The 24,529-nt window shown below is 39.7% G+C and overlaps 1 protein-coding gene across 2 annotated transcripts in view; it reads left to right on the forward strand.

Moving 5' to 3' along the window:
- The window catches only part of Dnai4 (dynein axonemal intermediate chain 4), an 88,438-nt gene extending 64,551 nt beyond the window's left edge, over window positions 1-23,887 (forward strand). For both annotated transcript variants that reach the window (XM_085839136.1, XM_029475697.2), the window contains 6 exons: window positions 1,051-1,208; window positions 1,351-1,472; window positions 9,788-9,886; window positions 10,362-10,588; window positions 11,643-11,799; window positions 23,307-23,887. In XM_085839136.1, the coding sequence (XP_085695262.1) occupies window positions 1,051-1,208; window positions 1,351-1,472; window positions 9,788-9,886; window positions 10,362-10,588; window positions 11,643-11,799; window positions 23,307-23,357 (814 nt within the window). In that variant the 3' untranslated portion in view covers window positions 23,358-23,887. The remainder of the gene's footprint in view (window positions 1-1,050; window positions 1,209-1,350; window positions 1,473-9,787; window positions 9,887-10,361; window positions 10,589-11,642; window positions 11,800-23,306) is intronic.
- Window positions 23,888-24,529: the final 642 nt, after the last annotated feature.

Raw genomic sequence — 24,529 nt, forward strand, 5'->3', positions numbered from 1 at the left:
CCTAGAAAAGGTACAGAAACTAGGACCATTACATCATATGACATTGCATTACAGTAGAAGGAGCGAGCAAGATTAAGAGGAGGGAGGAGAAGACAGCAGAGTAGAGTAACTTAGAAATTAAGAAAGCAACTTAGAAATTTAGAGAGCATATAGACTGCTAAATTTACCCCTTTTAATTTCTCTTAAAAATAAAGAGGACATTAGGACAAGAGCAGGAGAATAGAGTAACATGCAGAATGCAGAGAAAAAGAGGGACAAAGAAGAGGTTGCCAAAGGAGCAGGCAGGCTTCTCCTTACCATGGGACAGAACAGGTCTCTTCTAAACAGCAAGGCAGGCTTAGTCTTACTAAAGAGAACAAAGCTTTCTCCTTACAGACTTGGCTTTAATTCATTTAGCAATAAAAGGGTAGAAGCTTTTTCTTTCTCTATGCAATAAAGATTGGAGCTCGTTTTTCATCCAGAGTGAGTGAGTCCTTTCTGCCCTGGCACTTGAGTTTTTGCTCCATATACACATATGTAAGTATGGATGTGTGTGTGTTTAAGTATGTAATTATGAGATAAGGAAGTAGCTAGACCCAACTGGAAAACATGAAGGTGTATGAGTGTGTGCATGGATTTGTATGTGAGTTTATGCATATTTGCATGTGTAAAAGTTTTCCCTTCTTCAAGTGACTCTCTTCTCCTGGTTTAATAAAAGTTTATTGCTCTAAACCTCCCTCCCACCTGATAAGCAAGATGTGAGGGCTTCTGAGCATGAAAGAAAAAGCCCTAGCAATTAACCCTTTACTTACCCCTCCACTGTTAAGTGACAGGTGTTAATTCCACCAGAGGCCTACAACTTCTGGCTTCAGAGTAACTCAAAGTCAAGATAGATGTTACTATTACAATAAAAGCAACCATAATCACTTTCAAGACTAAGTCTTGCTCCTGCCTAAGTATCACTATAGGAAGAGAAAAAAATGATCGTTGTGGGATTGTTTTATCACTTACACTCCAAGGTCTTCAAAAATTATTTAAATAATTTTTACTTGGCATCTTCTTCTGCTTTAGTGAATCACCTCAAAAACATTTGGGACCTGTTTGGCAAGTGCAATGGATAGAGCAAGACAGAGGAACTACTGGAGATGACAAGAGAGAAATCTTGGTGTCCATATCAGCCGATGGAAGGATCTCCAAGTGGGTCATCCGCAAAGGACTGGATTGTCATGGTAAAACACGAAAAAAGCCCATTGTCAGGTGTTGAACTAAAAGTTCTGGGTGAAAAACATACATACATACATACACACATACATACATATATACGTACATACACACAAATACAAACGTACATGCACATTTCTTTCCGTAAAGATTTGATGCGACTGAAGCGAACCACTGCTATAGGCGGCAAGAAGGGAGGGGAAAAGGAGAAGAAGGGCGAGGCCTTGATATCCCGACAGGCTCCGGGGATGTGCTTTGCTTTTCACCCCAAGGTAAACTTTTTATTTCAACCCATAATCTACTATTTTTTGCTATAGTTTCCAAATATTGAGGTGCAATTTGTGATTCGTACACACCATGAAAAAAATATCAACTTAGATATGACTGCCAGTATGAAGCAGGCAGAGAGTAGCAGTTGCAGAATAGCTTCTCTCTACAGCTGCACACCTAAGATACATGCCTCTCCTCACCCTCTTTACCTCTCTGCTATGCTACGATACTTACAGAAGTCAACTGTCTAATGCACTACTTTACAGTTTGTTGGTTTATTTATTTATTTGCCTCCCAAATGCTGCTCCTCCCAGTCCCCCCTCTCAGAGTTCCTCCATCCATCCCTCTCTCCTTCGCCTTTGAGAAGGCAACACCCACCATCCTCCCCCCATATCCCCCCTACCCTGGTGCATCAAGTCTCTGTAGGATTAGGCGCATCCTCTCCCACGGAGGTCAGACAAAGCAGCCCTCTGCTACACATGTGCCAGGAGCCTCAGACCAGCTCATGATGTGCTCTTTGGTTGGTGGCTCAGTCTTTGGGAGCTCCCAGGGGCCAAGGTTAGTTGACACTGTTGGTCTTCCTGTGGGGTTGCCAGCTCCCTCGGGGCTTTCAATCCTTCCCCTAACTCTTCCATAGGGGCCCCCAACCTCCGTCCAATATTTGGCTGTAGGAATCTGCATCCTTTTCAGTCAACTGCTGGGCACAGCATCCCAGAGGACAGTTATGCTAGACATCATAGCATCATAATAGTGTTCAGGATTGATGCCTGCCCATGGGATGGGTCTCAAGTTGGGCCAGTTACTGGTCAGCCATTCATTTTAATGTGAGAATTAACTCTCAGGATAAGGGATTATGAAAACCACTTCAGTTCAGATTTCTCAAGACCTTAATGACATCAGAGAAAAAAAAAGACCCAGTTCTTCTAGAGGAACTTGGGAATTAGAAGACTGGACACACTATGGCAGACCTCTAAGAAAATAAGTCCCATACGTTCCTCATCTTTATAGTGATACTACCACCTGCCTCATCTGAGTGAAACCTTAAGGGCCAGAGAGATGGCTCAGGAAGTAAAAACACTTCCATTCCCCTGAGCCCATGTAAAGGCTGTATACAGTGCCATGCATCTGTAAACCCAATATTCCTATAGATATATGGGAGGACAAGACAGTAGAGTTACCCAGGAGTCATGGACCAGCTAGCCTACAACACACTGTATAGGAGCAAGAAGAGTGACCTTGCCTCAATGAGGTGGAACATACACACACACACACACACACACACACACACACACACACACTGTCTTAGGGTTTCTATTCCTGTGAAGAGGCACCAAGTCCATGGCAACTCTTATAAAGGAAAACACTTAATTGGGCTTATCTTACATTTTAGAAGTTTATTATTGTCATGGTGGGAAGCATGTTGACATGCAGGCAGACATGATGCTAGAGAAGGAGCTAAGAGTTCTACATCTTGATGCACAGGCAGCAGGAGATTGCATGTCTCACTGGGTGTAGCTTAAGATCTGAGATCTCAAGGCCCACCTTCTCAGTGACATACTTCCTCCAGCAAGGCCACACCTACTCCAATAAAGCCACACCTCCTAATGGTACCACTTCCTGTGGGCTACTCACTGAAACACATAGGTCTTTGGGATCTGGAGGAAAACTGGGCTGGTGAAATGTCTTGCTCCTACATGACAACTTTAGTTCAATCCCTGGAACCTGTGTGAGAAGGGGAGAGCCAGCTTGCAAAAGTTTGACCTCCATATGTACCCCACACACAGTAAAATAAGATAAAAATATTTAATTAAACGGGAGTTAAATATGACTATCCCATCTGTTCCAATCCAAGTCTACTTGTAGGGATATAATGCCGGTTTATATTTTCTGGAAAGACATTTTCCTACCAGAAAACTGGTCGACAATTCCTGTCGACAATTTTGATTGCTGGAGATGCAGTGGGCTGGCAATGGAGATACTTCTGGCACTTGTGGGCAGAGCCTAGGGATGCCAGTAGACATCCCACAGTGCCTCAAATAGCCACGGCCTCCCTGAGACCCACTCACCACTCAGAGCCACACTTAGAGCCAGGTTTTAGAAAGACCAGTCTGATGTCTCAGGAATATCTCTGTCATACATAATTAAACATGATCTATAAATACAGTTTTATTTCCTAAGATGACTGTCTCCTCATTCTGTGTCTTGTATGTTTATTTTAAAAGTTAGAGAAAATAATACCAACGTAAAACCAAGGTAAAGATTGAAAAGGACATTATCTTAAAGTCACAATGGGAATCATTATGTAGAAATAAAAAATATGTTAAAATTATTTAATATAATTTGAGTTTATAGAATAATATGTAGAAGTGGTGAAGGTAGATGCCTGTGTCGTGTCTGCTTGTGCAGGAAGGCACCGAGGTTTCCATGACTGGCGGGGGGCCAGCTGATATCTTCATGGAGATATCACTGACGAAAACATGGAAAGTTCTTTATATCCCTGATTTGATGAACACTTTTTTAAAATCAAGAATGGATATTGGATTTTGCCAAATGCTTTATTCTGTCTTTAAGATGATTGCATAGCTCATATCTTTTATTTTTAAGCTTGTCAATATGGTGAATTGTACTGGTTATCATTCTTGAAACTTTATTCCTGAGACAAAATCCCTGTATTCATGACTTGCAGTGTTTTTAATGTAGTTAGGCGGAGCAATGCTGCGTATTTGAGTAGATGATCTCATCCTTGTTCCTAAGCATTATGAGGTGTAGTTTCATTTACTTGTGATGTCTTTGCTCAGTCCTTTTAATCATGGCTTGAATTAAATAAGCATTACTTTTGTGGTCACACTTTATAGAATTGATCAACCATCTATGCCTGGAACTTTCTTCGTGATGAAATTTTTAACTGTAAATTCAGATTTTTACTAGAGTACAGATACTGTGGTCATCTATTTTTCTTTCATGAACCTTGTCCAAGTGTCTTTTAAATTGTTAATTTAATCTAAATTATTGGATTTATAGTCACATTGATAGTATTTTAGCATCCTTTCATAACTTTATAATATCATCTAATGTTCTCTAATAACTTAATAATGCCACCTAATTCCTAATATTGTTCATTTGTACCTTCTGTTTTTTTTCTAGTTAATCTGTCTGGAAGAGCCAGGGAATCTCACTCTGTATATTGCTGGGGCAAATCTAAAACACCTAGGTTAAAGTGTTCTTCCTGTATTAGCTGGATTGTATATACACAACACCGCACATAACTCTCACATTTATCCATTTATTTCTCTTATAAAATCAGGTTTTGATGTAATTTATGTTTATACTGTTTTTCTGTTTTCTATATAATTGGTTCTCATGTTGGTCATAGTAATTTCCCTTCTGCCATTTTTACCAGTTTTAAATTTTTTCTTGCGTAAAGTAAGACTTTTAAAAATGTAAACTGTGATAATTGATTTGTGAGCCTCCTTCTTTTCTATGTACAGATCTTTTAAATTATTCTTTTCAGTGATCATAAAATAAAATTTGTTTTGATATTTCATATATATATATATATATATATATATATATATGTTCCTTATATTGTTCCTTTAGTTCATGCTCTTAACCCCTCCTCTCACTAGTCTGCTTTCTTTTCAAATAGCCTGGCTTCTGTTTTCCTGTCTTACACATGTACACATTTTGTAGTGGCGGAGGAGGGGTAGAGACAGAGTCTCACATCGCCCAGGCTGGTCTCCATCAGCTTCTCACAAGTTTTATGGGTTTTGTTTTGGAATATGCTTTCTACCATCTGCTGATCCTCTGGGTTTCATTGGAATCCGCTGTACATCCTTCCTTTTCATCTCCAATTTTATTGAGCCTTCTCTGTCTTTCTTTTACTTAGTTTTATATGGGATTTGTCAATATTATTTTTCAAAGAACCAACCTTTTGACAGACATTGTTTTCCCAACTTCTTTCTAAGCATCTTTGTTGCTAGTATGTAGGAAGGCTACTGAGTTTTATATTTTCAATTTTCTAGACTACTATTCTGCTGGAAGTATTTAGAAGATCTAAGAGCTTCTTGGTAGTGTCCTCACAGTCTTTACAGATGAAACATGTAGAATTAGATCATCTGCAAATAAGGATACACTTAGTCCTTCATTTCTAATTTCTATCACTTTGATTTCTGTCTTTTGTCTTATTGCCAGAGCTGAGAGTGTGGGATTCCTTTCCTTGTTTCTGATTTGGGTGGAAATGCTTTGAATTTTTCCACATTTAATATTACAATGGCTATAGGTCTGTCATATATACCCTTGGTTATGATGAGACATATACCTCTCATTCCTGCTGTCTTTAGGGCTTTGCTTCTAAAGGGATGTTGGATTTTATCTAAAGCCCTTTCTATTTATATGGAAATGATCATGTGACTTCTGTTCTGGAGTTTACTTATGTGAAATATTTACAAGTGTGGTAGAATTCAGCAGAGAAGCCATTGGAATCTGGACTTTTTATAGTTGGCAGGGTTTTTTTGTTGTTATTGGTTTTTTTTTTTTTTTTTTTTGCTATTGGTTCAATTTTATTACTTGCTATAGATTAGCCTAAATTGTTTATATCACCTTGGTTCATCTCTAGTTAGTTATATGCATAGAGAAATTCACTCATTTCTTTGGATATTCCAATTTAGTGACATATAAGCTTTTTATTCTCTCTCTCTTTCTCTCTCTCTCTCTCTTTTGATTTTTCGAGACAGGGTTTCTCTGTAGCCCTAGCTATCTCAGAACTTGCTCTGCAAACCAGGCTAGGCTTGAACTCACAGAGATCTGCCTGCCTCTGCCTCCTGGCAGAGTCTTGCCTGGTGGAGAGGACATGTAAGCTTTTTAAGGTATGTCATAATGATTTTCTGAATTTCACTGCTACATGTTGTAATGTCTCCATTTTCAAATCTGGTTTCATTAATTTGCATCTTTTGATTCTTTTTATTGTGCTTCCTTTCTTCTTATTATTTTTGTGATGAAAATGGTTTTTAAAAGGCAACTGAAAGAGTGAAGGTGTACTGGCTAGTTTTGTGTCAACTTGACACAGCTGGAGTTATCACAGAGAAAGGAGCTTCAGTTGAGGAAATGCCTCCATGAGATCCAACTGTAAGGCATTTTCTCAATTAGTGATCAAGGGGGAAAGGCCCCTGGTGGGTGGGACCATATCTGGGCTGGTAGTCTTGGTTCTATAATAGAGCAGGCTGAGCAAGCCAGGGGAAGCAAGCCAGTAAAAAACATCCCTCCGTGGCCTCTGCATCAGCTCCTGCTTCCTGACCTGTTTGAGTTCCAGTCCTGACTTCCTTCAGTGATGAACAGAAGTATGGAAGCGTAAGCCGAATAAACCCTTTCCTGCCCAACTTGCTTCTTGGTCATCATGTTTGTGCAGGAATAGAAACCCTGACTAAGACAGAAGGGATTCAGTCCATGGTTGCGGGAAGTCAGTAGATGAGAGTATAAGGCAGCTACTCAACATGGAATCCCAAAGCAGAGAGGGAATGAACACTAGTGTTCAGTTAACAGCTCATCTTTCTTTAGTCCAGGATCATGGTTCATGAGCTGCTCACAGTTATGGTTGGAGCTTGTAACAGAGTTAATGTAATTTAGACTGTTCTTTAAAGACACGTATAGAGATCTTTTTTTCTAGATAATTCCAGAGCATGTCAAGCTGACAATACTGGCTGTCACAATTCTTCCCTTGTCAACTTCAAACTAAAACATAATATTTTCAGCCTTCTATTCCTTTTTCTGGCCATCTTATAATGAAAAATGCATCCAGTCCAAATTCAGAAAGTCCCTATGGTCTTTAACATTAAAACCTTATTCAAAACTATAAATATAGTATACCCTGAGATGTGGACCAGCTCTTCATTGTGAGCCCATGTGATATCAAAAAAAGTTACATTTTCAAACACATGACAAAGAGAATACTCGCTCCTTTCTAAGTGTATATATGTGGACATAATAATGAAACATTAGACCAAAGTTAGACCAGAGCCCAGCAGGGTAAACACCAAACCCTGCAGTTCCATGGCCAGTATCTGGATCCCATGATGGAATCATTTGTACTCTAAAAAGCTTGGATAGCTCTTCCTATCCCTGGTATCATCCACATTCGGCTAACATGGCTTTTCTATTGGTTCAGCTTTACTTCATGTCTACAGCTTTCCTTGGTGGATTCCTCATGATCAGCATCTCCAACATCCTGAGATCTGTTACAGCTTGGGCTTCATGAATTTCTGAAGCTCTTTCTCTCTTTCTTCAGATTACATCTTTTTTTCTTAGTCTGCCTTTCTTCCTTCCTGGGTAACAAGGGAGGCAGCTTCTAACCTACCATTATATCTAACAAGGAAAGTATATATATATATATATATATATATATATATATATATATACACATATATATGTATATATATAAGTTTATATATAATATACATAATATATGGGTATTTTCATATTATCTATTATATATGAATATATTCATATTATTTTCTCAATTTCTAGGTAGTCATTTATTTGGCTTGAGCATATTTTATCAGATGCGAACACAACTACTTCTGGTCGTCTTTGGATTGTATTTGCATGAAAGTCAGTTTGAGTCCTCCTCAGTCTCTATGTGTCTTTGCTAGGGAGGTGTATTTCTGAGTATGTAGCATTTACATTTAGTGCGATTATTGAGAAGGTTACTGATTCCTGCAATTTCTTCACCCCTTTTCTTGTTAATTTAACTACTGTTTGTCTCCTCTGCATTCATATAAGGTGTTTGCTGTTGAATGAGGGATGTGCTCATGCTGTTTGTTTTTATTGATGTCCGAAGTGGAGTTTCTTCCACATTGCCTTCCATCCTTAATATCCTGCTGCTGGCTTTCTCATCCATGTTGCATGATGGCTTTAGTCAGATCTTGAATTAATTTTCTTATATCATTCATCTGCTTGTTTGTATCCATTTTAAAGTTATTTTTATTTTTATAAGTAGATTTGAATTCTTGGTTTGGCAATTAAACCATTTTGGTATCTTTGTATTTCATTCTTAAGAAGTTTTGATTTTATATTGCTTTTGTTTTTGTTTCCATGTAGCTCTGGCTGTCTTAGAATTTGCTTTGTAACCCAGGCTGGCCTCAAACTCACAAGAGACCCACCTTCCTTTATATCCCAAGCACTGGGATTAAAGGCATTCACCACCAACCCCTGGCAATTTTGATTGTTTTTTGGTTGAATCTCATCTTACTTTTTCTTGTTTCTTATAGGTCTGTGTTTCAACTTATGCATCTCTTAAAATGGATGTTTCTTCTGGCTTCATATGGGAGTCTCCTTGATAAACAGCCTCCTATTCAGAATCAATCCATAGTACCACTCGCTCAGAGTAGAGCAAATAAGCCAGAGTAACCCCAAAGTAACCCAAATATGCAAATACACTTATCAGCTAAACTGAATTATTATATTATTAATTGTTATAAGACAGAAAGTGACGAAAATACTGTCATTTTATGAGTTTTAAAATTAGAGTAAAATTTACAGGGCTAAAGGAATGAGAGAAACTAACAAAGCAGGCATTGGGGAAGGAAGCCAGGGTAAATAAAAGGTCTGGGGTGGGGTAAAAAAAACGAGAACAAAGCCGGTGGTGGTGGCACACACCTTTAATCCCAGCACTCAGGAGGCAGAGGCAGGTGGATTTCTGAGTTCGAGGCCAGCCTGGCCTACAGAGTGAGTTCCAGGACAGCCAGGGCTACACAGAAAAACCCTGTCTCGAAGAAAACAAAAAAACAAAAAACAAAATAAAACAAGAACATGCATTTGTAAAATACTCAATACTAGGGACAAAGAAAAGCCACATACCAGGACAAGATATTTGTAACATATGTGATAGGTCCTAGGGAATAGGAAGAGTTTATATGAGTAGACACAAACATATCTTTAAGTAAAATGAGAAAGGAAAAAAGGAAGGAAACATCAATGGCCAGTAAGCATGGAGATCGATCTCAGTCTTACGAATATTCATGTACAGGAAACTTAAGAGCATGCTACCTTTACAGTTCACAGAATGACAGCATGGAAGATTCTGTTGTAAACAAGGTCCGTGGGTCAAAGGGAGCTCTTGTTCGGACAGCAGAGAAATGTCTCCTGAGTCCCTAGAGCAAGGCACACCTTCTTATACTGCATATTAAAAGTCTTTCAAGTAGGTCTCATCATTGTAAAATCTTAATTATATCTGAGATAGTACTTATTTTGGTTACTACATGGATTTACTGTATGTTAAATTGACTGATCTTGTATTTAACGTCTGATGTACCTTGTGTTGTAGGACACGAATATCTATCTGGCTGGTACAGAAGAAGGCCTTATTCACAAGTGTTCTTGTTCATACAATGAGCAATACCTAGAGACCTATAGAGGACATAAGGTTAGCTTTACTCTGGTAAATGTAGAAACGGTATCTTACAGTATTTTGGGGAAACATATACAATATGTTTAATGGATGTGGTAAGCTTACAACTGTGAGTTAGTAGCCCCTTGAATAAGTGTGTGTGTGTTGATTCCAACAGAAAACTGTCTCTTGCTCATACTGATTTGCCTCTTTATCATCATTTCCCCAAGTGCTTGGTTTCCCTTATTATCTACATATCCGATCGGTTTTCTTATTATCTGTAAGGTGTGTTAATAGTTTCTGGCCATTTTTCTCAAGTACATTTTTATATAGAATAATTAAAGGAAGAGTCCATGTGAGTTCTTGCTTTCAGCTAAAGCAGTTCCTATGCCATGCTCAGTGGTGCATGTGTAGCTTCTAGAAATCTTAGAAACTTTTCATTTATTGGCCAAGTTTAGAATGTAAGAGGTTAAATATTATTTACCTACATTTGGCATCTCTGCATCCCCAGGGTCCAGTGTATAAAGTCATATGGAACCCATTCTGTCCCGATGTCTTCTTGAGCTGTTCTGCAGATTGGGGTGTTATGATCTGGCACCAGGATACCGTCAAGCCTTTTTTGAGTTTTTACCCAACAACTTACGTTGTTTATGATGTTTCCTGGTCCCCCAAATCCGCATATATTTTTGCCACTGCAAATGAGAATAGAGTTGAGATTTGGGACCTTCAGATCAGCACGTAAGTAGTCAAATGGTAATGTTTTGAGTGATGTCTCCAAGAGAAACAGCTCAAATCAAATGACACCCTTTCTAGCTCCATCAGGTAGAGAGCACTGTGGCTCAAACAGTGCCAGCCACAACTCAAGCATCACACTATAGGATGATTGACTTTTGAATATATGACTAACGTATAATAAAGTGGCTACTTAAACAAGCCATCCCTTGGTTTTAATTCTAATTCTTCTGGTTAAAGTATAGTTTCTGGGGGCAATGCTTCCCTAAAAACAGAAGAAAGAAGCAGCCTTTCCCTTTTTGAGAGCATGAGTGTTTGTTTAAGGACCAAGACTAAGAAGGTGGCCCCGTGCTCCCACAGTTCTTGTAGGTCCAAAAGTCCCTCTGAAGAGATTATGGCAGCCTGCGGTGGGGCCTTGGCATCTGGACATAAGAGCATTTTACAGGAAGAACTGGATTGCAGCTCACAGTCTTCTCTGTAAGGCCTTCAGCTAATTTGATGAAGCAAACCCCACACCAAGGAAGGAGGGGGGCTTTGTTTACATTCTAATCATAATGCTAGTTACAGCTGAAATCTGAGAAAGAAAGAGAGGGGGAGAAAGGGACAGAGGGGAGGAGGGAGGGAAGGAAGGAGGGAGGGAGAGAGACAGAGACAGAGACAAAGAGAGAGACAGAGACAGAGAGACAAAGAGACAAAGAAAGAGACAGAGAACAAAAACTAAGTGATAGCAGACAGGAGTTCGACCAAAGAATTGTATATGGTCCATAGATAACCAAGTTGGTACACAAAACTAAGCAGCAATAGCACCTGAAGTTTCTGTGATCACATTTGTGTTAGGAGTTAAAATTACCTGGCTGCAGTTGGCTTGTTGAAGAAATGAAAAAAGTTTTTAATTAGCAGAAAGCATTACACTGAATTTGGAAAGACCCTAGGAGATTTTCAGTTTGTTACATCACAATTTTTTTTTAAAAAAGATTAAACTTTTCTTAGTTTGTATCTTATAAAAGACAATGTTAGTGTGACACTTAAATTTACAGATAAGCTATTTATTTCATTGCAGTTTGGACCCTCTGATCGTGAATGTTGCTAACCCTGGAATCAAGTTTACAACCGTTCTGTTTGCCAAAGAGACAGATTGCCTTCTAGTGGGAGACAGTGATGGCCAGGTTGCAGTCTACGAGCTGAGAAATATGCCTACTGCTTCTGACAGTAGCCGGGTAAGACTCGTTTGCAAACTGTTTAGATCCGTTTGTGAATCCGTTGGAGTGTCACTTTGTAGCATGTTATGGATGTGCGTTCCGTACCTCGAGGAGATGAGGTGTGTGGTAATGTGGAATTTCAAGAGTTGCTGCGTGGACTGCACGTGGTGTGTGCTAGGCTAGTCTTCAGTCAGCTGTCCTTTCTTACAGATGATAAACTGGAGACAATGATGACTCCATATAAGACCTTAAACATTGTCAGTGTCGTGTGTACTGTGTAGAGTAGGGGCAGCTGAGATGAATGTCTTCAGATCTTGACCAGTGTTGCTGAAGGGAGAATTGGTTTCTGGTGCTTTACCCTATGCAGCTCTTCAGATGTGAGCATGTTTCCAAGCTTTGACGAAAAGCTCAGTATCATCAAGGCACATTATTTTTATGATAGATTTTCAATTTCTCTTTGTTCCTATTGTTATTGCAAATAATAATCTAGTAAATATCCTAACATGAAAAATGTTAAAATATTAAAATCACATACATAATAATTTAAAAACAGAGTCGAACAGAGGAGTGGACAAGGGCGAGATCAGCCACTCACAATTATGTGGTTAGTTAAGACATGGTAAAGTTTAGCCTCAGTATTAAGTAAGAAATAAAAAGTTACTATACTAAAATGTTGTATGTTTTTACAGTAGAATTGACATGTTTATTTAGAATGTGTATAGGCCTATTAAGTACTGGACAACATTTGCTAAGCCAAGTTCTTTAATCTTGAGGTTGGGCTAGAAACTAGTGTTCTCTTTGTAAACCATTTGACAATTTGAAACTCATACTTAGAGAAATATGGATTGTCATGAACTAGTAATTCTACTTTTGGAACTTTGTATTTATCATCTTTCTGCCTAAACTCCTCAGGACTTTTCCTTCACCTACTTCAGGTGTTTGCTGAAATGTCATTTTCCAGGAATGATTTCTTTGATGGTCTCATTTAAAACTGTAATCTCTACACTCTCCACACTCCCTGTTCACTCCCCCTACCCCCATCACATATTTTTCCTGGTAGCACTCACCTCTTAAGAGTTTGTGTTCTTATTTATGTATTATAAAGAAATTTGCACATGCCTGAAAACTAGTGAACTCCATGAGAACAATAAATTTTTCATATTTTGTGCTAGGCTGTATTTCCATGACTTTGTTCAGCAGCAGGGGTATGCAGTAAATGTTTGTTGAATAAACATGTTTTGAAAAACTATAAGATGTTAGAATATATTGTAATTTTTTTCTTAAGAGGAAGAATCATGAATTTTAGGGTTTTATTTTTTTAGTTTAGTTAACTATTTTCTTTTCTAGTATATACAAAGAACTTTAATAATCAGAAAAGAAAGCTCAGTATATTTTTAAATGAGCATTTTAAATGAGCAAATATGTAAAAATGCTAATTCATAGAAGACGAATCTACATGTTAAAACATCTTCATCCATTCCTCTGTTGAGGGACACCTGGGTTCTTTCCAGCTTCTGGCTATTATAATAAGGTTGCTATGAACATAGTGGAGCTTGTGTCCTTATTACATGTTGGAGCATCTTCTGGGTATATGCCCAGGAGTGGTATAGCTGGGTCCTCAGGTAGTACTATGTCAAATTTTCTGAGGAACCACCAAACTGATTTCCAGAGTGGTTGCACCAGCTTGCAATCCCAGCAGCAATGGAGGAGTGTTCCTCTTTCTCCACTTTCTTGCCAACATCTGCTGTCACCTAAGTTTTTTATCTTAGCCATTCTGACTGGTGTGAGGTGGAATCTCAAGGTTGTTGATTTGCATTTCCCTGATGACTAAGGATGGTGAACATTTTTTCAGGTGCTTCTCAGCCATTCGGTATTCCTCAGTTGAGAATTCTTTGTTTATCTCTGTTCCCCTTTTTTTTTATTACTCATGAATTTTTCTTTAATTATTTTTATTGGGTATTTATTTCATTTACATTTCTAATGCTATCCCAAAAGTCCCCCACTCCCCCACCCACCCACTCCCCCACCCACCCACTCCCACTTCTTGGCCCTGTCGTTCCCCTGTACTGAGGCATATAAAGTTTGCACGACTAATGGGACTCTCTTTCCACTGATGGCCGACTAGGCCATTTTCTGATTCATATGAGGCTAGAGACACGAGCTTCAGGGGGATACTGGTTAGTTCATATTGTTGTTCCACCTATAGGATTGCAGATCCCTTTAGCTCCTTGGGTACTTTCTCTAGCTTCTCCATTGGGGGCCCTGTGGTCCATCCAATAGCTGACTGTGAGCATCCACTTCTGTGTTTGCTAGGCCCTGGCATAGTCTCACAAGAGACAGTTATATCAGGGTCCTTTCAGCAAAATCTTGCTGGTGTATGCAATGGTGTCAGAGTTTGGAAGCTGATTATGGGATGGATCCCCAGATATGGCAGTCTCTAGATGGTCCATCCTTTCGTCACAGCTCCAAACTTTGTCTCTGTAACTCCTTCCATGGGTGTTTGTTCCCAATTCTAAGAAGGGGCAAAGTGTCCACACTTTGGTCTTCGTTCCTGAGTTTCATGTATTTAGCAAATTGTATCTTATATCTTGGGTATCCTAAGTTTCTGGGCTAATATCCACTTATCAAGTGAGTACATATTATGTGAGTTCCTTTGTGATTGTTTTACCTCACTCAGGATGATGCCCTCCATGTCCATCCATTTGCCTAGGAATTTCATAAATTCATTCTTTTTAATAGCTGAGTAGTACTCCATTGTGTAAATGTACCACATTTTCTGTATCCATTCCTCTGTTGAGGGGCATCTGGGTTTTTCCAGCTTCTGGCTATTATAAATGAGGCTGCTATGAACATAGTGGAGCATGTGTCCTTCTTACCGGTTGGAACATCTTCTGGATATATGCCTAGGAGAGGTATTGCTGGATCCTCCGGTAGTACTATGTCCAATTTTCTGAGGAACCGCCAGAATGATTTCAAGAGTGGTTGTACAAGCTTGCAATCCCACCAACAATGGAGGAGTGTTCCTCTTTCTCCACATCCTCGACAGCATCTGCTGTCACTTGAATTTTTGATCTTAGCCATACTGACTGGTGTGAGGTGGAATCTCAGAGTTGTTTTGATTTGCATTTCCCTGATGGTTAAGGATGTTGAACATTTTTTCAGGTGCTTCTCTGCCATTCAGTATTCCTCAGGTGAGAATTCTTTGTTCATCTCTGAGCCCCATTTTTTAATGGGGTTATTTGATTTTCTGGACTCCACCTTCTTGAGTTCTTTACATATATTGGATATTAGTTCCCAATCTGTTGGTGGTCTTTTTGTCTTATTGACGGTGTCTTTTGCCTTGCAGAAGCTTTGCAACTTTATGAGGTCCCATTTATCGATTCTCGATCTTACAGCACAAGCCATTGCTGTTCTATTCAGGAATTTTTCCCCTTTACCCATATCTTTGAGGCTTTTCCCTTCTTTCTCCTCTATAAGTTTCAGTGTCTCTGGTTTTATGTGGAGTTCCTTAATCCACTTAGATTTGACCTTAGTACAAGGAGATAGGAATGGATCAATTCCCATTCTTCTACATGATAACCGCTAGTTGTGCCAGCACCATTTGTTGAAAATGCTGTCTTTTTTCCACTGGAAGGCTTTAGCTCCCTTGTCAAAGATCAAGTGACCATAGGTGTGTGGGTTCATTTCTGGGTCTTCAATTCTATTCCATTGGTCTACTTGTCTGTCACTATACGAATACCATGCAGTTTTTATCACTTGCTCTGTAGTACAGCTTTAGGCCAGGCATGGTGATTCCACCAGAAGTTCTTTTATCCTTGAGAAGAGTTTTTGCTATCCTAGGTTTTTTGTTATTCCAGATGAATCTGCTGATTGCCCTTTCTAAATCGTTGAAGAATTGAGTTGGATCTGTTCCCACTTTTTAATAGGGCTCTTTGGTTCTCTGGAGTCTAACTTCTTGTGTTCTTTGTATATATTGTACATTAGCCCTCTATTATATGTAGGATTGGTAAAGATCTTTTTCCAATCTGTTGGTTGCCATTTTGTCCTATTGACAGTGTCCTTTGCCTTACAGAAGCTTTGCAATTTTATGAGGTCCCATTTGTCAATTGTTGATCTTAGAGCATAAGCTATTGGTGTTCTCTTCAGGAAATTTTCCCCTGAGTCCATGTGCTCAAGGCTCTTCCCCCACTTTATTTTCTATTAGTTTCAGTGTATCTGGTTTTATGTGGAGGTTCTTGATCCACTTTGACTTGAGATTTGTGCAAGTAGATAAGAATGAATCGATTTGCATTCTTTTACGTGCTAACCGCCAGTTGAACCAGCACCATTTGTTGAAAATGCTGTCTTTTTTCCACTGGATGGTTTTAGCTCTTTAATCAAAGATCAAGTGACAATAGGTGTGTGGGTTCATTTCTGGGTCTTCAATTCTGTTCCATTGATCTACCTGCCTGTCACTGTACTAATACCATGCAGTTTTTATCACGAATGCTCTGTAGTATAGCTTAAAGTCAGGGATGATGATCCCCCCAGAAGTTCTTGTATTGTTGAGAATAGTTTTCTATATCCTGGTCTTTTTGTTATTGCAGATGAATTTGAGAATTGCTCTTTCTAACTCTATGAAGAATTGAGTTGGAATTTTGATGGGGATTGTATTGAATATGTAGGTTGCTTTCAGCAAGGTGGCAATTTTTACTATATTAATCCTGCTAATCCATGATCATGGGAGATCTTTCCATCTTCTGAGATCTTCTTTGATTTCTTTCTTCAAAGACTTAAAGTTCTTGTCATACAGATATTTCACTTGCTTAGTTAGAGTCACATCAAGGTATTTTATATTATTTGTGACTATTGTGAAGAGTGTTGTTTCCCTAATTTCTTTCTCAGCCTGTTTATTCTTTGTGTAGAGGAAAGCTACTGATTTGTTTGAGTTAATTGTATATCCAGCCACTTTGCTGAAGTTAGTTATCAGGTTTAGGAATTCTCTGGTGGAATTTTTGGGGTCACTTAAGTATATGATCACATCATCTGCAAATAGTGATATTTTGACTTATTCCTTTCCAATTTGTATCCCTTTGACCTCCTTTTCTTGTCTAATTGCTCTTGCTAGGACTTTGAGTACTATATTGAATATGTAGGGAGAGAGTGGGCAACCTTGTCTAGTCCCTGATTTTAGTGGGATTGCTTCAAGTTACTCTACATTTATTTTGATGTTGGCTACTGGTTAGCTGTATATTGCTTTTACTATGTTTAGGTATGTGCCTTGAATTCCTGATCTTGGTACATTTACACAATGGAGTACTACTCAGCTATTAAAAAGAATGAATTCATGAAATTCTTATGCAAATAGATAGAACTAGGAAATATCATCCTGAGTGAGGTAACCCAATCACAAAAGAACACCATGGTATGCACTCACTGATAAGTGGACATTAGCCCAGAATCTCAGAATACCCAAGATATAATTCATAGATCACATGAAACTAAAGAAGGAGGAAGACCAAAGTGTGGGTGCTTTGGTCCTTCTTAGAAGGGGGATCAGAATACCCATGGGAGGTGATACAAAGTGCGGAGCAGAGACTGAAGGAAAGGCCATCCAGTGACTGCCTCACTTGGGGATCTATCCCATATACAGTTACCAAACGGAGACAGTATTGTGGATGCCAACACATACTTCCTGACAGGAGCCTGATATAGTTGTCTCCTGAGAGGCTCTTCCAGTACCTGACAAATACAGAGGTGGATGCTCTCAGCCAACCATTGGACTGAGCATAGGGTTCCCGTTTGGAGGAGCTAGAGAAAGGACCCAAGGAGCTGAAGGGGTTTGCAGCCCCATAGGAAGAACAACAATATGAACCAACCAGTACCCCCAGAGCTCCCATGGACGAAACCACCAACCAAAGAGTAAACATGGAGGGACCCAAGGCTCCAGCTGCATATGTAGCAGAGGATGGCCTAGTCAGACATCAATGGGAGGAGAGGTTCTTGGTCCTGTGAAGGCTCTATGCTCCAGTGTAGGGGGATGTCAGAACTGGGAAGCATGAGTGGGTAGGTTGGTGAGCGGGGAATTGGGGGATGGGATAGCAGGTTTTCTGAGGGGAAACAAGGAAAGGGGATAACACTTGAAATGTAAATAAAGAAAATATCTAATTTAAAAAAAAATCTTCATTCTCACCAATATTAATGAAATACACATCTGAAATTATGTGAGATGGTAGCTGTGAGATGTTGAGTGAATGGTTATAATTTAATGACTATCAAATATAAGCTAGTGTCATGGGAATATTTATAATAGCCTCTTTGGAGATCATTTCTTTTTTTTTTCTTTTTTCACAATTTTTTTATTATGTATTTTCCTCAATTACATTTCCAATGCTATCCCAAAAGTCCCCCATACTCCCCCCCACTTCCTTACCCACCCATTCCCATTCTTTTGGCCCTGGCATTCCCCTGTATTGGGGCATATAAAGTTTGCAAGTCCAATGGGCCTCTCTTTCCAGTGATGGCCGACTAGGCCATCTTTCAATACATATGCAGCTAGAGACAAGAGCTCCGGGGTACTGGTTAGTTCATATTGTTGTTCCCCCTATAGGGTTGCAGATCCCTTTAACTCCTTGGGTACTTTCTCTAGCTTCTCCATTGGGAGCCGTGTGATCCATCCAATAGCTGACTGTGAGCATCCACTTCTGTGTTTGCTAGACCCTGGCATAGTTTCACAAGAGACTGCTATATCTGGGTCCTTTCAGCAAAATCTTGCTAGTGTATGCAATGGTGTCAGCGTTTGGAAGCTGATTATGGGATGGATCCCTGGATATGGCAGTCTCTAGATGATCCATCCTTTCATCACAGCTCCAAACTTTGTCTTGGAGATCATTTCAATAACTGAGAAAACTAACTTAGCACAGAAGTTCTGGTGACTAAGCGATAACTTCTCATTCATGTTAACCAGCCTACAAGGATAACACCGTAGAGTTATTTTTCTTTGGGGGTGTTTTTGAAGCAATGTTTATATGTAGAAAGGATGTCTTAGTCTACCCTTATGTGACAGAGGTTGAAGTGCCATGTAACATGGCAACCCAGTAGACTACATACATTCATTCTGCTTTTCAGTATATGACTGTCAGTCTAGCTTCCCCAGGAAGACATTTATATAGCAAATATCAGGAAACCTAATATGGTAAATCCTTTAATGTATAAGTGAATATTAAAATAAAAAGTATGTAAAAATTTCTTTATACAGAAAATATTAAAATTATATTTTGGTTTTATACACAATACTTTTTATCATTTTAAAAAGAATAAAATTGTAAGTATTTTATATAATTTTTATATAAAATAAGATAATTTAAGTTGTTATCTCTCACTTTGCTGAGATGTGTATCAAATAGAAGTGTGGGTTAGGGAGTAAGGCGGCATCTCACAGAAGTGCCTCACTTCTGCCTACCTCAGTGCCTCACTTGCCAGGCTTCAGGCTCGTCTGTTTGTCATGATACTTTTACTATGGAGTTGGGCTGAAAACTACTAATGAGAGCTGAAGAAATGTCTCAGAAGTTAAGAGAGCTCAATGCTCTTACAAAGGATACATGTTCGTTTCTGGGCATCCAACCACAACCGCCTATAACTCCAGCTCCAGGGCACCGTTACATCTGCCCTCTTCTGGCATCTAAGGGCACCACATGCAGTGCACATATACGCAGAGAGAGGCATGAGAATAATAATAAACAGTTGAAGATACACTATTGAGAAAGCAAAGGATCTGTTTGTAGCAGTCATGTGTCTATGTTGATAAATCAGAAGTAATTCTAGATATTACCAGTAGTGGACTGGATAAATGAAATATACCACTTTACCACTTTCATATGGATCTCTACAAATACAGACACTTAATGATATGTATATTACTATGATAATCGGACAAATTTTAGGTAAGTGTATAAGAGTAATGCTCGGGGGAGGAAGAGTGTAAGTTTAAAGTCAGAGTAGGATCCATGGTGAGCGTCAGTTCAGTCTGTCTACAGAGCTGAGACCCTATTTCAGCAAATAGAAACTGCACACATGCATGCATGCACACATGCACACATGCATTTGAAATAAGAAACAAACAAAAAATTCCTATCTTTACTGAACACATAGCTAAAGAAGTATGATATGGTTCATTTTTATATTTGAATATTTATTGACTAGAACCATCTTTTAATTAGAATAGTATGTTCTACAAACAGAAATTAAACTTGAAAGGGTGTGAATGGTTTTAAATAAATTATTTTCTGTGTGCTTTGATGATTTCAAAGCTTAGTGATATTTCTGTGAGCATAATTTAGCCCTCCTTTTCCATTAACAATTTTAGCCCCAGTAATAAAATGAAGCACTTCTTATCAAGAGACATCGGAGCTGAAGGGGTCTGTAACCCTATAGGAGGAACAATAATATGAACTAACCAGTACCCCCAGAGCTCATGTCTCTAGCTGCATATGTAGCAGAAGATGGCCTAGTTGGCCTTCATTGGGAGGAAAGGCCCTTGGTCTTGTAAAGATTATATGCCCCAGTACAGAGGAATGCCAGGGCCAGGAAGCAGGAGTGGGTAGGTTGGGGAGCAGGGCTGGGGGAGAGTATAGGGGACTTTTTGGGATAGATTCGAAATGTAAATGAAGAAAATATCTAATAATAAATTTGTTTAAAAAGAGAGAGAGGAGAGAGAGAGAGAGAGAGAGAGAGAGAGAGAGAGAGAGAGAGAGAGAGAGAAAGACATGATCAATAACTTTTTCCAATAACTTCAACCAAGAGTGTGTCAGAGGTTTGGAAGGCATATGGGTTTATCTGTAGGAAAGATGTATACCAGATTTCTAAAGCTGCTTTCAGGAAGTGACCACAGGGGGAAGCACAGGATGAGGAAGGTCTACAAAGGCAACTTCAGGGCCATCAAGCCAGCTCAGCAGCAAGCCTGGTGACCTGAGTTCAATTTCTTGAACCCATGGAAAGATGGAAGGAGAGAACTGACTCCATAAAGCTGTCCAGTGATTTCCACACTGACACCCTAGCATATGCACATACACATACACATATGCGTCTCCCTGTATAGGAAAGGTTTGTTTCTTTTATTAAAAAAAATGTACACGCCAAAGTGACCTTTGTTGATTTGGTGTGTATGTAGTGTGTGTGTGTGTGTGTGTGTGTGTGTGTGTGTGTGTGTGTGTGTGTGTGTGATGTAAGTGGGGAGGGCATTAGAGACTCACTCCTACTGATGCTGGAGCTAGATTGACAGTCAGATGTGGGAAGCCACATGTGCCGTCGCAGGGTGGCGCTGGCTTCCACTGGCCACCACACATACATAGGCAGTAAAGTTTTTTTGCCAAGATGAGGTTTTGAGAATTAACCAAAATTAACCAATCAGATGAGAGACAAGTTAACCAATCAGATGAGAGACAAGTTAACCAATCAGATGAGAGACAAGTTAACCAATCAGATGTAGGCATGCAAATGAGGTGGTAAGCATAACCCAAGCACAACCAATCTGGGTGTGAGACATGCCTCTCCTAGGCCTATATAAGCAGCACCAGTTCTGGGCTTGGGGTCTCTTCGCCTCTGCAATCAAGCTCTCCCAATAAACGTGTGCAGAAGGATCCTGTTACAGCTTCGTTCAGCAACTCCTGTCTCTGGCCACCTACAGTGCTGCGGTTACAGGCACTCACAGGACTACATCCAGCTTTTTATGCAGGTGCTGGGGATTTGAACTCAGGTCCCCATGCTTACATGGTGATTGCTTTTCTCCTGGAGAGCCTGAGCTGTCTCTCCAGTCTGTATTCATTGATTATTTGGGTATGTATTTTGTAAATAAAGAAAGTTAAGCCATGCAGCCCTTGTGCCTTGGGCTCATTGGATTGCTTTTGGACGCCATGTTCTTTCTCTCATTGCCAGTCACCATCTGTGGCCTTCTTCAGGAGAAGGGTTTTCATTCTTGAGTTCTGAGAGTTTGAAGTGGAATGATTTCTAACATCTTGGTGCTTCCTAGAGGACTCCAGTGTAGGAAGTCAGGAGATAATACAAGGCAGAAGGTTGGCTCCAGCCCTGGCCCAGCAAATGGACTCTGGTTAGCAGTAATGTAAGCAAATGCCATGGTTCACATCTTGAGAACTAAAAGGCTGAAGTAAGTATAGCCAAGGTGTAAAAGAACAGAGAAAGGTTTATTAGCCACAGCAAACAAAGAGAACACAAGAGTTATTGCCAAAGCAGTGCCTATCTTGCTTAATGGCGAACAGTAATACCAGGTTCCTGTCTGACAGAAACAAGAGACCTGGTCCAGGACTTGCAATTATAACTTTTTAGTACAGTTAACCTTTGGCAGTATTTACTAACCATTATCTTTTGTGACAGCAGAAACACCAGCCCTTTCCTTCACATGATGATGGTTGATCACTGGGTGGCTTAAGTTTTGCTTTAAAGAGTTAGGGTTTGGAAATTCAGTGGAAATTAATTCATTGGGCCTTTTAGGAAAAACCTTTTCCATGGCTAGTCTATAGAGAGTACTCGTATATACTTCATTGACTACTATGGCAGATATTTGCCATATTTTTTTCTGCTTAATGTGTGTGTGTGTGTGTGTGTGTGTGTATAAACTAAAGGAGAATATTTAAATGGTGTAATGTTTAAAAAATATAGACATGTAATAGAGTACTGTTGAAAGCTATGAAGGCATTCTTTGATTGGTCAGATCATGCACAGCATGACTGTGTCTGTCTTAGGGACTCAGGATACATCACTGAGCAAACTACAGGACTGATCCATTTCATTAGCCTGAGTGAGAGACAGATTTGAAAAGCACATCAAGGCTGGCTCTGGCTGGGCTTGTTAAGTGGAACTGCAGAATGAGGAAGTGCCAGAGGCAGCAAGTTCAGTACAAGCCGGAGGATGGGAAGTGACTTCTGAGATACAGGGGCTGTTAGTGTTTAGCATTTAGGAATGGTTGGCGTTTCCATCTCCCATCATCTTCAAGTGTCGGTTTTCTCAGGACCCTTTCTGCCGTGTGGTAGAGAAGACATGGCTCTTCTGCTTGGTCTTCTACTCTATGGTTTTTTCTCCCCCCTCCCCCTCATCTTTAGTTTTCACCCTCTTCTATGTGATCATCTCGTGGTTTTTCTAGTACAAATAAGTATCATTACATGAAAATACAAACCCACATGGAAATGAAGAAGTCAGTCACGGACAGGTCAGGAAGTACAAGCGAGGAAGCTCAGGCTGAGGCACGGAGGGCAAACAGGAGGTGCTGCTAACACTGTCTTTCCATAAAATCCCTGTAAAAATGTTTGTCTAGCTTCATTAAAAGAGGCATCCCTAGGAAAGCAGCTTTATGCCAGGAAGCTGCTGTCATTATTTAAGCCTTCCTCTGCTGCTGTCCTCTTTTACAGTCTTATGGGGTACCCATTAAAGGTGGACATCTAACTTACAACTTTCAAATGGCATTTTAACAACAACTTTACTGTTCAGGTTGGACTTTATTATATTGTAATTGTGTGGTTTTCCTTCCTTTTCAGGGAGATGTAATCAACATTCTGCTTGGGCCCAAGACAAACCAGACAGGATGATCTGTCGCTCTCGTTACACTTTGTTCTTCTCTAACAGAAAGGGAACAACATCATCTGCTGTAAGCTTAAGAGTCTGACTTTAAGAGAGCACTATGTAGTCTACAACTTCCATTCCAATTAACTTAGCTTTTATTTCAGAAACAAGGTATTAGTTTGTAATTTAAGATAAACTAAAGATTTGTGCTGGGATTGTCTTAATTTTCTAAAGATATTTCTGCTCCACTTCTTGATCATATTTAAAATACCTATTAGTGAGTATGTATACCTATAAAATATCCCAATAGCTTAGAAAATGGCTTCTTAAAAAGTTCAGACATTTTGAGGATTACTTAAGACACAGTCATTAGAAGACACAATTCCAACAATGTCAAACTAACTTCCCAAGCTTGGCTCTGGGGGCTTCCAACTGCACTGCCACCTCGGGGAGAACAGTGAGCACTCACACGGGACTCGGAACATCAGTGCTCCCCACTTAAACCTGAGCCTGAAACTACAGAACTTTGTCCCACCGATTGGCAAGCTACAGGACAGAACAACAGATACAAGCATCACATATGCTGGCTAGCCAGCATCCTACTTATCTGACAGGAGGGGAACAATAATCTGAAATGCATTGCTAGCTTCCTCTCAAAGGGCCAGAGTCATCTGCAGAGTCAAATGCATTGAGGCCAGACTTAAATTGTCTTAGAAAGAAAACAGAAGGTCTTAGACATACAGACCAGGTCAGGGTGTTTTCTAAAGTAGTCTAGACAGAGACTGGGCAGTAAGGGTGGGTATACACCCACACCCACATCCCCCCCCACACACACACACCCACACAGACTTGGAAAGGGTTATCCATGTGGGTCACCCTAACAAGTGTTCAGGTGTTGAATGGGGCCATAGGGCGTGACAGCCTTTTCTGTAAGGTGTTTTGAGTGGAGGAAAGAAGCCAGGGTGTGTAAATTTCACAAAAAATTTGGAGATCTTTTGTGTCTATGGTGGTGATAAGAGTCCACAGGGCAGTGAGAACTACCTACTACGCACAGCCATTGCTTCATGGTCTCCATTTCTTTGGAGCTATGTGTTAGACAAAAGCAAGGCAATTTTAGCTGGCTCTTGGGTTTAGGCCAGGTCATAAAGATTAGATATTTTCTGCTGGCGTAAGTCACTGTAGTTGGCTTTCTAAAAAA

Source organism: Mus caroli, unplaced genomic scaffold (assembly GCF_978045245.1).
Source record: "Mus caroli unplaced genomic scaffold, Mus_caroli_1 scaffold_6, whole genome shotgun sequence".
NCBI classification, from domain to species: Eukaryota; Metazoa; Chordata; class Mammalia; order Rodentia; family Muridae; genus Mus; species Mus caroli.